The sequence below is a fragment of the Eupeodes corollae genome, chromosome 2 (genome assembly GCF_945859685.1).
Source record: "Eupeodes corollae chromosome 2, idEupCoro1.1, whole genome shotgun sequence".
In the NCBI taxonomy this organism is placed as follows: Eukaryota; Metazoa; Arthropoda; class Insecta; order Diptera; family Syrphidae; genus Eupeodes; species Eupeodes corollae.
This window is the reverse complement of record NC_079148.1, coordinates 73,653,930-73,669,282: the sequence shown is the minus strand read 5'-3', so window position 1 is coordinate 73,669,282 and position 15,353 is coordinate 73,653,930. Positions and strand designations below refer to the sequence as shown.

General features: G+C 31.5%; 1 protein-coding gene across 2 annotated transcripts in view; it reads left to right on the top strand.

The window, feature by feature from the left end:
• The first annotated feature begins 530 nt into the window (after window positions 1–530).
• Window positions 531–15,353, top strand: part of LOC129945994 (protein obstructor-E-like) — a 162,036-nt gene continuing 147,213 nt past the window's right edge. Inside the window, exons 1-2 of one of the 2 annotated variants that reach the window (XM_056055993.1) lie at window positions 532–1,540; window positions 1,610–1,739. In XM_056055993.1, the coding sequence (XP_055911968.1) occupies window positions 1,700–1,739 (40 nt within the window). In that variant the 5' untranslated portion in view covers window positions 532–1,540; window positions 1,610–1,699. Of the gene's footprint in view, window positions 1,740–15,353 lie in introns of both variants that reach the window. The other variant, XM_056055992.1, reaches the window with a different exon arrangement.

The window sequence follows — 15,353 nt, the reverse complement described above, 5'->3', positions numbered from 1 at the left end:
TTTTATATATAATCACGACCGGCCTAGAGTATGTATTGTATAGCCTCATCAATATTATTTTATGTTGTATAAAGATCGTTAAAGCAGATCAAGGGATATTATCCATGCTGGCATTCAAAAGGTGACACTGGAATGCTGCATTATTTGCTTGGTTATCGTTTGACATTTTGAAAGATCGCGCAGAAATGAAGAGAAAGAGAGAGTGAGAGGGAAAATCTAATGCAACTGCTTGAAAACAACTTACGTCGTCGTCGTCGTTACTTACAAGTGCAACTGGCTTGACAAAAATCCAGTCATACCTCTTGAAGCTTCCACTTAGTTCCCAGAGGCATTTATTTTACAGGTAATGCATGTACGCCAGCGCAGCGTGACGCGACCATAATTTCATATGGAAGAAAAGCGAAAGTGAGTAGGGGAGTCTTAATAATTTTCAAGTGGTATCGGTGGTGGTAAAGTCGCAGCGGCGGGCGGAGGCGGAATGCACTTATGCAGTTGATCGGTTACCTAAAGGAGACTCACGTAGACAGTCAGCAGTATACTTTTACCTTCAGCTGCTTACGAACAAGACCGGACTTCATCTTCATTAGTTATATAAACTGTGCATACTACTTTTAAACTTGATTCAAGGATAGTCGATAATATTACACTTACTTACTTAATTAAAGTTTACAGAAGGGCAAGTCTTTATGTCTTTTGCAATTACTGGTGCTGTTTCTGTGACCGTCGTATTCCGTTAACCGCCACATAGCTGCTAGACCCTTTTTTCCGCACTACAGCTTCAACGTTCAACCTCAGCCTCTAGCTCAATTCCATTGAAGATACCTTGAGACTTGCGAAAAACAGCTACAGCTAAAGCTAAAGCTACAGATCCACAATCCCATTGGGTGAACCTACAAAAAACAATTTCTCGCTGAGATACATTTCTATCTGTGTTTTGGATTTTTTCGCTGGAATTATCTTTTTGGTAGGGCAGACAAAGCTGCTGCTGCTGCTACTGCTGCAATACGTTCATCGGGCTAAAAACAAATAGTTTTATGTTATTTTAACTTTTTTTTTGTTGTGTTCGCCTTAAGTCTTTTGCAGACGAAAAGAGCTTAAGAGTGTGAAGATTGTTGGCTTTGGAGTTAGTTGAGTTTTAGATATATCGCGACTTACAGATACCTTGTCTGGTTTCCGATCGCTGGATTTTTTTTTCTCCTTGCTTACGTTCGTCGTCGTTGTACTTCTAGTCGTAGTCGTCGTCGGCTCTGTTCTACGGTCTAAATTGGATTTCAAAGTAACGCGTTGGGTAAAAGGAAAATCTCGGAGAAAATGGTTTACTTTTTCTGTTAATGGCTATGAAAAAGAAAGTCTAAGGAGATTTGCTTACTTATATAAGTAACTATATACAGAGGTACTACTTGCATGGAAGTGCATATATATAATATATTTGTTTTGTGTTAAAAGAGTAAATATTTAAGTGCTTTTTTGTTTTGTTGGAAAAGGAAATAGAGGAAAAAGTGAAAAACAAACGAACAACAAAAAATCGGTGCTAATTACGGTAACTTGTTTCTTTTTCTGTTTTTCAAATATTTGTACTAGTTTTTTTTTGTTTTTGTCTGTGCTAAAGAGGTATTGGCTTTTTGGCTTTTTTAAAAGAGCCCTCATCACTGCGGAAATTGTTCAAAAATAAAATAAACAAACAACATACGGAAGCAAAATGATCCAAAGAATAACTACGTTTTTGTTAGTTTTAACCGGTAAGTTAGAAAATAATTTATTCAATCCTTAATTAAATAAAGCAGATATTAACAAAGTAATAAAATAAACTTGACTTTTCATGCACAATTTACTTAGCCTTAATTATGCTCACTTGATAACTGCAGGACAACTGACATTTAAAGACTCTCTTAAAGGAATTTAAACATGAAAAAAATATCAGCTTTTTTGCTTTTCAATGAATTCCTATGAATATGTATTTATACCTTTCAAACTTTCAAATATAAAATAGGTACAACAAATTATTCTTGGAAGATTTGTATCTAAAGATAAGCTAGCCTGTGCGTTCGGGTACAGGTTTCTTATAACTCATATAATCTTGTTATTGATTACTTTTTTTTTTAAGATTTCTAAATAACCAAATGTTCAAACGTGTCAACCGCTTTAATAAAACCTATAAACGGTATGTGCAGGTCGATATGGTAATACTCTACAATACACTGTTTGTAAACGATCTGTGGTGCATGCCTTTACGGAAGCTGGTTTTGTTCTCTGGGCTGTCGAACGTCCAAGTCTCCACGAATTCAACATCAGAATTATTAATACTCAATCTTTCCATTGATTTTGGGATTTCTTCAATTTCAATTATCCAATTAAAGATGTTTGTTCGTTTTACCAATTTTTAGCATTTCTAATCAAATGCCATCTTGCCCACAGCATTTTCTGATAGAAAGTTCTTTAACTGCTCCTTCAATTTCTGGAAGAAGAAATGGTTAAAAAATGTGTACTAGAAAGTTCAGCTAGTATATCCGGTCTTATTTGATCAATATTGCAAACAATCATATCAATTTGACTCTCAAATGATCAACCGTTGCTGGTTTTCCAACATAGATTTTAAGAGATCATATCACTTGAAAAGGGTGGTTAACTCATAGGTACGTTTCTTGTGATAATGAGGACATAAGGAATGACAAAATCAGGGCCCACAAATTTTCTGTTACCATTGACGGTAATTGAAATCAATCCGATAAATGTTGGAACGAATATTTTAAATTGCTTCCCTTTGATTAGAAATGCATCACAAAAGCCATTTTTTTTGCGAGAATAAAGTTTTATATAGTAGATATTTTCTGCTAAAAATTATTTTCATGAACAGCTAATTTATTCTATTATTCAATATTCAATCAATATTCAATTTCAATAACAGATATCATTTAGACAAAAATGTTTCCAATGATAAATATTATCAATGATTGTCAAAAACACCAATGATTGGTTTCAATGATAAAAACCAATGATAACTTTAACTACTTCCATAGAACAAATAAGCCGACACTTTCGGTACATAAATTGGTAAGTATTTGAGTTTGAAGAGTCTCATGAAGATTGTACTCACTCTAACATATTTTGATGATAAAATTGCTCCATACACTTTACCGCACAAAGCGCGGATTTTGAAAATGTAGCTATTTTATTAATTTCTAAAGTTTTCTGCGTTTGATAGTTGTCCATATATCGGAAACATTCATTCAAATATCAATTTCTTTAATTCTAAAATCTAGAGCATGAACTTTTACTGCGTTTTAAAGGTAATACATTTGAACTAATTTTAACATTCTTTGTTATTTCTTTGCATTACTTGTAAGTCATTGCATTCATTTACAATGCATATTTTTTCAAAAGGCCGCTGTAAGATATTACTGGTCTACAAGATTTTCTTTCTGGCATTAAAATTGCACTTTTCTAATGTGTTTTCATGACCTTAACTCAAATCTTATTTCAACATCAATGGATCACGTCAAGTTTGAGATAATACTTTTTGAAATTTGAAAAAACACGTATATCAGGCTTTCTGAGTGCATCTAAATTCATGAAGTAGATTTTTACCAATAAAATCCGTTATGGTTTTCGAAATCTATAATCCAGTTGAAAAATTAATATTATTTCAAATAATATTCGAAAAATCTTGCTAAGTTGTTAGGTCTCACTTGTTTTCTAAAAATCTGAAAGAAATATTAAGCCATGTATTCTAAAACGGTTTTTAACAGAAACGCACAAAACGGTTTGAAAGAAAGTTTTGTTTTTATAACGAATCTGTTGCCCAAAAAAAATGTATTATATAAAGTTTTTGATATACTCGTTTATTAAAAAATGTAAAAATAATGTTGAACAGGTACTTTTAAAACTAAAAATTAAAATTAAAGTCTGGACTCGAAATCAGCACTCCAAAACGTATTTTTTAAAACTATGAAAGCATTAGATCAAGTTTTTCTCCACACATTTATAAAGAGTCAAATAATGGTTCATAACTAATGAATTTTTTAGAAAACTAAGTCAGATACTAAAATGATTTAAATTATGTCTAAAAAAGAAAAAGAATATTTCTTTAGAAAATCATCATCATTTATTATTAAAATATATTCTGAGTTTAAATTAGACTTAAAAACTCCGTTTTTGGTTGTTTTAGCATTTTTAAAAGGATTTATTTAAAAAGTCTCATGTGATAGCCAAATTTTAAGTCGAGATTCGAATTGAAGGGACAGAACAGAACTTGAATTTGTTGCAAGATTTTAAATCACAAGAAAATGGTCAATGAATTCAATAATTCATTCATTATTTTACTAAAAACTTTAAATAAAAAATAAAAAAACAATATAATAGCTCTTCATTTTATCAGGTGTACATTTAGTTTATTTTATTTAGTTTATAAAAAATATTAAATACAAAATAATAAAAATAATTCAAAAAGTCCTAAAACCTAATAACACATTTGTAGCTTATTACCTATAAAACTTTCACTTTACTAATTTTAAATTAAGTTAAGTCATTAAGTTGATTGGCTTACGAGCATTAATTTTCAAAAAGCTATTTTCAGCCACAAATTTTAAATGCAAAATACACAGCCTTACAGTAACATGTACCTAAAAACTTTTTCGTCAAAACATATAATGCCTCCATTTTTGTTTTCCTTTTATAATGCCCGGATACGTGCTAACTTTGTACCTAATTTTGGAAAAAAAAATGGAAAAAAAACTGGAAAAAAATAACGAAAACAAAAATAACATCCATAACAAGATCCGACAGACATTTAATAAGCAAAATTATTCTGTGAAGCGTAGATTCGGTGGTAAGAGACTCCGTTTGGGCTTCCACATCACATACAAATTTGAAGGCTTGTACTTCCTCGGACAAACAAGCCAAAATAAAGTAAATTAAATGGCAAATGCGGTTCACTGCATTAGCATTCATTCAAGACAGGTTTTGAATTCTGTATGCTATATACTATATAGAAGACTATAGGTATAGGAGCCTTAGGAATGAGTGTGGTTTTATTTTTCATTAACAAATTCATCCTGTTGTCTGGCTGTGGCACCTCTGAACTCCTCTGGTTGGTCATCTAACTGCAGTGGAAACTTTTTCAATTTGCTTCTACAAAAAGTACATAAATAATAGAAAGTTTTTTATTTTTTATTTTTTATTTTTTTAATACACACAACACATACCGACATAACTTTTCCACAGATTAAAGTGAGTTTGGCTGGAAAAAATGTGGATATAGTTACTCAACTCAGCCAAGTCTGTCTGAGGGTCCTTATTTCACCTGTTATGTTTTTTGTTTGTTTTTCATCCTGCTGTTCTTCTATCCATAGCAATCATCAGGTGATAGTATAGCACCCTCTATGACCTATGGGATTAGTGCATAGTGAATGCCATCACAAAAGGAAAAAATAAAATTTTAAATGTTGGAAAAGAGACGCGAAACCTCGATACGGAGGGGGATTGTAGGAGTTAGAGTTTTATGGACAAAAGTTATTCTTCTCATCCTTCCTTGGTTAGAATGTGTCCGTATGTTCGTAGAGTGATTGTGGTTTCGCGCTTCTTCTAGTATTTTATGTGCAGTCTTCCTAGAATTGTGGTTATGTTAAAAAGTTAACGGCTTTGGGTGCATGTTGATGAAATTAAGGCGGTTTTGGTCAGAGTTCAAATGTAGCCAGTTTATGGTGTTGTCTTTTTTTTTAATCCGTAATTTTAAGTCGTAGTAGAAATAAAATTTCCCAACTCTATATACACATACATATACGTATGCGCGATTAAATATATATAAAAGTCCTGATGAAGCTATGCGAGAAGAACATATTGTAATAGTGATGGAAGTAATAATCACATTATAATTCATTCACGGGGCTTTTTTTTCATCGGTCAAATTTACTTCTTAATGCAACGTCTTTCGCTTTTATATCCATTTAGAAATAATAAATAAATATATGAATTTGGTGGCGCAACAGTCCGTTGAGAATTAGGGCCTTGTAACTTATAACACTAAACCATTGCTGTGTGAGTAATGTTTTCAGGGATAGAAGGGGCCCACGGTTTTAGGCTGACAAGAATTACTTTTGGAAATTTTGTCAATTCCTCGCAAGAGGCAGTAACCGTGAAAAAAAAAACTTTAGATGGCACAACGCACTAACCATCACTCCACAAGTAGTACAGCAATACACTTAAAAAAAATTGGTATCGGTGACCAAATTTCCCGCTAAATTTATCCAGAAAAAGTAGTTTTTAGAATCCGAATAGGCGTCAGGAGATTTTTCAATGAATTCCAGGTAAAATACACCAGATTTCTGTTAGAATATACCAGGAGAATTATTTTTCCTGGTAAAAATGTACCAGAATTCTGGTAGAATATACCAGGAATATTTTTTTTCCTGGTAAAAATGTAGGTACCAGAATTCTGGTAAAATATAACAGGCATTTTTTTTGGCTTGATAAGTATACTGTATTAAAATAAGATTTTTACCTAAGAGGAAATGTATACTAGACAATAAAATTTCTGGTTGTATTTACCAGAAAAAAGATAATTCTTGAAACGCCCAGAATTTCTGGTATTAAGTACCAGAAGGCTGGATTTATCTACCAAGAAAAAATATACCAGACAATAAAATTCTTGGTTTTATTTACCAGATAAAAGATCATTTTAGACTTCCAGTATTTCTGATAATAAGTACCAGAAGACTGGTTTTATCTACCTGGAAAAAATATACCAGACAGTAAAATTCCAGTATTTCTGGTAATGCAAACCAGAAGACTGGTTTTATCTACCAGTAAAAATATACCAGAAAATAAATTTCCTGGCTCTATTTACCAGATTCCAGAAAATCTCATTTTACCAGAAAAAAAATACTTTCTACTAGGACGCTGGTTAAATTTACCAGAAAATTTTCTGTTAAAAATTTTACCAGGAAACCAGATTTCTGGTAAATAAAACCAGATTTCTTTTTACCAGGAAATCTGGAGTTATTTACCACGAAATCTGGGCTATTTATCAGTTTTTTTGGCTGGTATTTTCTACAAGATTTTGCCTACCAGGAAATATGCAATAAAACTATCTTTCAAGAAATACCTTTCATTTGATGAATGAGGATAATGAGTGGTCTTTCATTGACTTCCTATATTAAAGATTAAAATATCTTAAAGATCTAAATAAAATCCATATCCATACAAAAGACCATGTGTTATATCAGGCAGTTCTGATTTGTTGGTAACTTGTTAATTTGACAGAAAGCCAATTTGCGTCTTCAAATTTTGCACGCGGAGTTGGGTTAGTTTCTCTTCCACCTGCGTACGCAACCTGATTTAGGTTTCCTCTACTACGCTGTCTCTCATCAGGATTGGATTCCTAGGCCCTCCGGGTTGAAACATTTATGTCCATTCACCCTTCATGATCCAGCCATCTAAGTCATTGGACTTTTATTCTTTTAACAAGGTCCCCCACTTTCCATCTATGCAGACGGGACCAAGAATCACCTAAAGAATTTTTCTCTCGAAGTATTCTATGACGTTCTCATCTTTGTTTGACCGGGTCCAATATTCAACTCCATAAATGAGAACCGGAATGATGAACATCTTATAGATGGTGACTTTAGATTCTTGAGAGAGGACTATACTACTAAATTGTCTTTTAAGACCAAAGAAGATTTATTCTTTGTTTGATTTCGCTGCTATTGTAGTTTTCAAACAATCATGTTCAATGTTATTTAAAGTTGTGTCTTTGGATGCAATGGTTTTCAAAATATAGTGGTTCAAAAGTTTTCAAAGATACGTTCGTGGCATTACGTTAACAAAACAGTTAAGCATAGAATGAAATCATTTTGAAATCAATACCTTAATTGTTTTACGGGATATCTAGAATCGAACACCAAGTTTTACAAATTTTATGTATTTTTTGTTTGTAGATTTTAATTTTTATGAAAATTTGGCTGTTGGATTTTTATATAAATTTAACTGAACAATATTTTGTATAAGATGAAATAAGTTCAAAACCAATATCATAAGTTTTTGCCAAGATCTTTAAGTCGAAAATAAAATAAAAAACAGGTACCCAGTCGATATCTTTGTTGGTACATATGAATGTACTTATACACCCACACTCCGACATCGTTAAAAATCTTTGATTTAGGTACTATGGACCTTGGCACGACGAGAAATGTCAAAATGTTGAATTCGACAGATCAGACCGATTACAATAACTTCCTATTGGAAATTTAAAAAAGGACGTATACGCCCGAGGTGTTACGGTTATTGTTATAACTTTTTGGTGGCTTAAACCTAAATAATTGTATAACTAATTAGGCATCCATTAGTGAATAGACCAAATCCTATTAATGAGAAATATTATAGGGCAACCTTTTCAAAACAAATTGCATCCAAAATGTATCTATATCAATTGCAATAGACTCGCAAAATCATAAATTGGATAGCTTAATTAATCACAACCTTAAACTTACTTTGTATATGTAACGACCACAATGTCCTCTTATGTAGCGAAGAAAGAGAAGAGGGGTAAGCTATAGAATATGCATACATAATATTTTCTTTTCCTACCACACAAACAATTATTTACATAAATAATTTTAATTGCTTCTATCATCAATGTCACTTTTATGCATTGCCAACAGTTATTTATCATATATGCATCTCTAAGTAACAATTATTCCATTGGATTTAAAAACTGTTCTGAAAAATAAACACACTTGTACTCGATTCTGTTGAAGAAGCGAGCTTCATTTTGAATTAACGTACAGACATAAAACAACAGCCCAGAGGCAAACTTCAACTTCACTACTTCAGTAGGTCTCCACATCCTCATATGACTCAAACAAAAGTTATATAAACTTACCGATAATGTCAAACGCCACCAATTCATAGAGCATACACCCCCACCACCACCACCGCGAACGGCTCCGAGACTACATTGGACTATCGGATGTGTATAGCATAATAAGAAACGTTTAACATAAATGTTCCCAGTTCCCAGCCATTTAATGCGAAAAACACGTAACATGGACGGAGACATTTGGATGGAGTTTTATTTTTTATTTATTTAAAATTTATTTTCTTTTCGTTTAATATTTTTGTTTTTCGATTGTAGGTAGTAAGTACTTATGTACCTATTGAGAAGATTCGAAAACAAAATGAGACTCAAGATAGAAACCTCAACAATCGATACAAAATGTCATCGAACTTTATAGTGGATCGTGATTAGGTTTTTGAATTCTTGTCGCACAATTTGTAGCCTTTTTTTTGTTGTTATAAATAGACAGACAAAATTTGTTTTAGGGTTGAGGAATTTTTATTTTGTCTTTTGACTTCTGTGCATAAGGATTTAATTAATTCTCGCTGCAATTATATATTTATTCAAATAATTTAATTGCTGGTGGTTTTGGTAATTGCAGCCTGTGGTGAAGGGTCTTTTCTTTCAAGTTTTCGCAGACATAATAATTACTGGCACTTGGATAATAAGAATAATACGAAACATACAAATTCATTAACTATCCTGATACAAAAATAGGAGTTTTTCTCATACTTACAATGTACCTTTTCCTTCTTTCTTAGAATGAGTTATTCTTTCTGTCCTTAGAATCAATTCTTTTTGTGTACCCTTAAAAAGTTTATTGGCAGTTAATACATCAGTCAAATTATTGTCAAACTGGAATGTTAGTTATTCAATCTGTTTTACCAAGTCACCATGATCGAAAATGTAAATAAAAAGAGGCTGGGATGCGACCCACACTGATAACTTCCCATCCCGTCTGTCGATTTGTCTTGCTTAAAAGTTTGTCTATATGTACTCGTATCAATTTTTACCAAATTTGCGTACTAATTTTTGAAGATTTTATTTTTTATGACAGAACGGACTTTTGGATTTTTATATAAAAATTACTGAATATCGAAAACAATATTTTCTGTGAAATAAAATAAGTTTGAAGCCAATATTTTAAATTTTTGAAAAGATATTTGAGTCGAAAATCAATTTTTACCAACTTTTATACATTTTTTTAGGTTTTTATTTTTTGTAAAAAAACTGTCAATTCGATTTTTCTCAAGATTTGTCCTTATGTTGAAAACAATATTTCTTATAAGTAAAATAAGTAAGAAGCTATTATCTTAAATTTTTTAAAAGACATTTGAGTCGAAAATCATTTTTTACCAACTTTGAGTAATGTTTTTTTTAGATTTTTATTTTTTATAAAAAAAACTGTCAATTCTATTTTTCTCAAAATTTTATCAGATGTCAAAACTATTATTTTTCGTTGCACAAAATTGTTTTGGAGATGAAATAATATTTTAGTCATAAAAATTTGGAGGTGAAAAAAACCGTTAAATGGATTTATTTCAAAAAATATACTTCTTTGATACAATACATTACATAAAATTTAATTCAAGTTTTTAGCGTTTTTGGTTCGTAAGATATTTAGGGTTAAGCTAAATTTTCAAATTTTTTCAAACTGCTATGGTAAAAAACCACCCACGCAATTTTTTTTGAGAGCTCTTTCCTCATCTTTCTACCTTATTATCTGTATAACAAATTTTTTTTTGAAATCGATATCTCTTCTGGTTCTTGAGCTATGGACGACGAAAAAAACCTCGCGGTACGGACGTACAAACGTACGTACACGTCGAGAAATGTCAAAATTTTCAATTTGACAAATCGGACCCATTACAATAACAACTTATTGGAAGTTAATAAAAACAGGAATGGAGCAGGGTGACTCCCTTGTGGTACCCCAGCAATTACTTTAAATTGACATGAAGAGTTAATTCCTGGACATGACACTAATAATATCTTTATTTAAGATATTACGAAACCCACATAATTAAACGGTCGTCAAGTCCAATTTTGCTAAATGTTTTAAGAAGAATTGTATGACTTAATTTGTCAAATGGCATGTTCAAGTCTGTAAAGATACAATAGACTTCAGAGTGTTTTTCGAATGCATCCAAACAAAAGGTAGGTAATTCTAATAAATTGGTAATTTTTTCCACTGGTGTTTGTGATAATCAGTGCTGCAATAATATAAAATTGTTTAAGCCAAGTGATCAGATAAGTTATTTTTTTTAAATTTCAGATATTACATACAAAAAGAAAAAGAAATATAATAAAAAGTAAATACTCAGTTTTTATACATCAAAGTTTCTTTAACAATAATTATCAGTATAATTTAAATCAATTGTGAAAAGCCAGTTTTTAACTTTTTTAAGAAAACACTTTAAATTTTGAGTCGTTCTTATAGATGTTGTTAGGTTAGAAAAAGTAAGAAAAATTAGTTTTTGGAGCAGTGGGAATATTGAAAAGATGTATATTATTTATGCGTAGATCATAAAACTGCTAGTTTCTACTTGGAATGTTAAAACTTTGCTTTAAAAATCTGTTCAGTACTTTAAAAATGTAAAGGTGTCTTAAATGTAGAATTCTCAAATACTTGAATAAGGGCCAACTTTCAGTTAATCGATTTTTGTTGCAAATTATTCTAATTAGATGTTTTTGAGCAATCAACAAGGGTATTAAAGTACTAGCAAATAAACAACCACCCCAGCTAGATTAAACATATTGTGTTTTATACTGTGCGAGCCCGGAATAAATTGATGTTAAAACTCTTTTTGAGGAAAATGGTTTTAACAGATACATTTTCCTAGTAATGAGTATGAAATGATTTTTTATATTGAAAATATGATATTTTCAGTTCAGATTAAAATCAATTGTAACTCCTAGATATTTTAAACTGTACACTGAATCAATTTTAAAACAAGAATTGGAACAGGAACCAGTTGCTTGAGAATTAGGCCTACCACAACTATGTAAAGTAGTACCCGTGGCATGATGGTTAGTGCGTTGGACTGTCATGCAAGGGGTCTTGGGTTCAATCCCTGCCTGTGTCACCTTAATTTAAAAAAAAATAATTTTCGCGGGTACTGCCTCTTGCGAGGAATTGACAAATCCTTCAAGAGTAATTCTTGTCATGAAAAAGTGCTTTCCCAAACTAGCCGTTCGGATTCGGCATACAAATTGTAGGTCCCCTCCATTCCTGACAACATTACTCGCACACAGGAATGGTTGAGAGTTGTAAGTCACTAGGCCCTGGTTCACAACGGACTGTTGCGCCACCCCATTTGATTTGATTTGACAACTATGTAAAAGTTGAAAATTTGAAATTCAAAGCTGATGACTAGAAGTTTTGAATGACATTATTTTAGTTTTTCACTAAAGAACCTAGTTCTTAAAATTTCGAGATCTTCTTCAATTCGAGTGCTACAATTATGCTGTGAGTTTGTCCGGTAGGTAAACGATATATCATTCCATTCAACTGCAATCTAAGGAGAGAGTTAATACAAACCAGACAAAATAAGGGGCCGAGTACGCAGCCCTGAGGTAATCCAGATTTTAAATATCGATATTATCTTATTACACTATTAACTACTAGTTTTAGAACTCTTTCTTTTAAATATGACTTCAGCAATTGAAAAATAACTCCACTAAATCCTGCATTTTATAATTTACTTACAAGTAAATCATGATCAAAGGCTTTAGTCATATCAATAAAAAGAGCCATAGTCGGTTTATTATCATTCAAGCTGCCATAGAGTTGCATAAGAATTGGATCTTCGATTGACTTTACAGATCGAAATCCAAATTGATTTTCTCTAAAAAAAGCAATTTTTATCTAAGAAAGAAGTATTTCTTTTTTTCATTAATTTTTCGAAAATATTTGAGAAGGCGGGAAGAAGAGAAATATATTTTGTAGTTGAACATATTTGTTCTATCATCTTTTTTATAAAGAGGGATCACCTCCGCATATTTAAATTGTTGAGGAAAACAACCTTATTCAACACTTAAGTTAAATTTAAAACTTAACACATCTGAGACATATAAACCAATTTTTTTGAGTAAGTTACTAGATATTCCATCTGAAGTACAAGAGTTTTTGTATTTCAATGATAACATAATTTTATAAGTTTCAAAAGAGGAAATAACATCGAAAGCAAAGCTGTTATCTAGTGAATATTCTGAATCTTAATTGCGTTGATCAGGACAGTTGCAATCAACATACAAATAAAGTGACGGATTCAATTTTTCAGAGTTTTCCGTTTGATTTCAACAGGGCTTTAAAATATTGTTATACCTCAGAAATTTAAAAATTATAATTGATGCAAGATGGCTGTATTATTGTGTGTTAGGAGAAATAAGAAAATAGGTTGCTTGTAGAAGAAAAATCTTCGAAGCCAGTATAAGATGCAATTGTTTCCAATTTTTCCAAAAACTGAAATATGTATACATTTTTTTAATAATTTTTTAAAAACTCACTACAAGAATTGATTTCTTGCTTTAAGAAAAAGTATAAACCAATAATGAAGTTGTTGCCGTTTATTTGAAATGTTAAATTTTGTATGTCAACTTACTTTTCTTCAAAAATAATCTCCCACCTAACAGGGGGTTCACTAAGATCCCCATTCCTCGTTTTTTTTTTACCAATCTTCTCCAACAGAGTTATGGTGTACTTTATGGTAAATTGCCAATTTTTTCAAATTTATTATAAAATCATTGGTCGTTTTTTTTTTGTAAAAAAACATCTTGAGCTTATTTTTGATTAGCTGCACTCTGAAAACACTTACATGTAAAGAATTTAAATGTATTTTCGTAGAATATGGTTGTATATTAAAAAAGTGAAGTTTTCGCCTTGCGTTCGGTGCCGGAAACTTGGATTTATTAATAAGGTCAACATCATTAACCGTAAAATGAGGACTACCGAATTTAACGCATGATCTGAAGTATAATGTTATTGGACTACAAACTATTCCATCATTCAGTAAGATCAAAAAACTACTTCTGACTGAAGTATGAAATTTGAATTTGGAAGTTGATTTTTAGAGTCTTCACTTTAAACAAGTAAAATTAACTATTTTTCGCATTGACTGTTCTCAAAAAAAGTATTTTACAAACATTTCGCAGTAATGAAGTTAAACTTATTACAAATTGCATGCGAGTTCAGAATAACCCCAATTAAATTGAATGTGAGTCAATATACATTTTACAAGAAGGTATGTACATAAGTTGTATACAAACAAACTTGGTAGTGCTGCATGTTAATTAATGCTTATTCTATAGCTATAAAAAGAAAAAGCCTTTTAGGTGGACAAATTCCAAAAGCTATAAACTCGTGACATAACCGATCTGCTTAACAACAATTTAAAACGCTCCTTAAACAAATTGCATATCTGTAGGTATCATTTTCATTCGTAATAGCAACAGGTGTCATAAGCGAACACTCCGTCTTAAATATATCCAACCATCAAGAAAAACATACAATATTGACACACTCATCTATGATTTGTACGGATAATTTATGTGCATATTAATTGGGAACAAAGATGATGTACGGCATTTTATTGAGCTTTGTGGAAAACTTCTTGTAAGTGATTCACTCACTAAAAATCAAATGTAGAATGGAAACCTGTCGTTTTCTTCTATTTTATGTTGAATTTTGAAAGTAAAAACAAAAGTCCAAAAGTGTGTTAAGGGTTTACAATAAAAAATTAATCCTAGTTTAAGCATTTTAATATCTTTAATCTTTCTAAAAAAATACATTTAAATAGAACAAAATATCATGTTGGTCCGAGATCTTTAAAAAATCGAAAATTTGTTTTTTACATCTTTCCAATTTACAAAACTTTTCTTCAGCTTCATTCTTTTTCTTCATTTCATTCAAAATTAGAGGCTTTTTAAACAACGTTTATTTTCGAAAATATTCTCCGAATTTTATCATGTGGAATTGGACCCATTTGAGGCTATTTAGTAAAAGGTTTCTTAGGTTTGGGATGACAATATCAGCACTTTTTTGTAGCATGATAGGAAAGATACCATCAGAACCTGGAAAGATCTAAAAGGAGGAAATGAGTTTATTGCCAATTTTTGTCTGTCCCATCATAAAATATCAGCTGGGATTTGAAGATCTGATTCACCAACATAATAGTTGCAACCCAGGAAGCGGGTGTTGAGTATCTCTCTTAGAACTTGCTGGCGCTCAGCTTTAAATCTTCCAAGTTGGTTTATTGCCCGCTGGAGTTTTTAGGGTGCAACTCTTTTGGTCCTTGATCTTATCTAAACATTGGGAGTCCGATATATTTGTCTAGTGTATAAGACTATCCTCTTTCCTATTCCCCCATGAAATCCTTGCCAAATGGTACACCTGTTATTTCCAAAAAGTTTTTTTTAGGTTACTGGTCGGAGAACTCTGTTTAATACTTAAGAGAGTAAACTTAACGTGCATGATCTATGATTACTGCCAGAATCACCGAGGTTGTCTTTATACGGTTCGAGT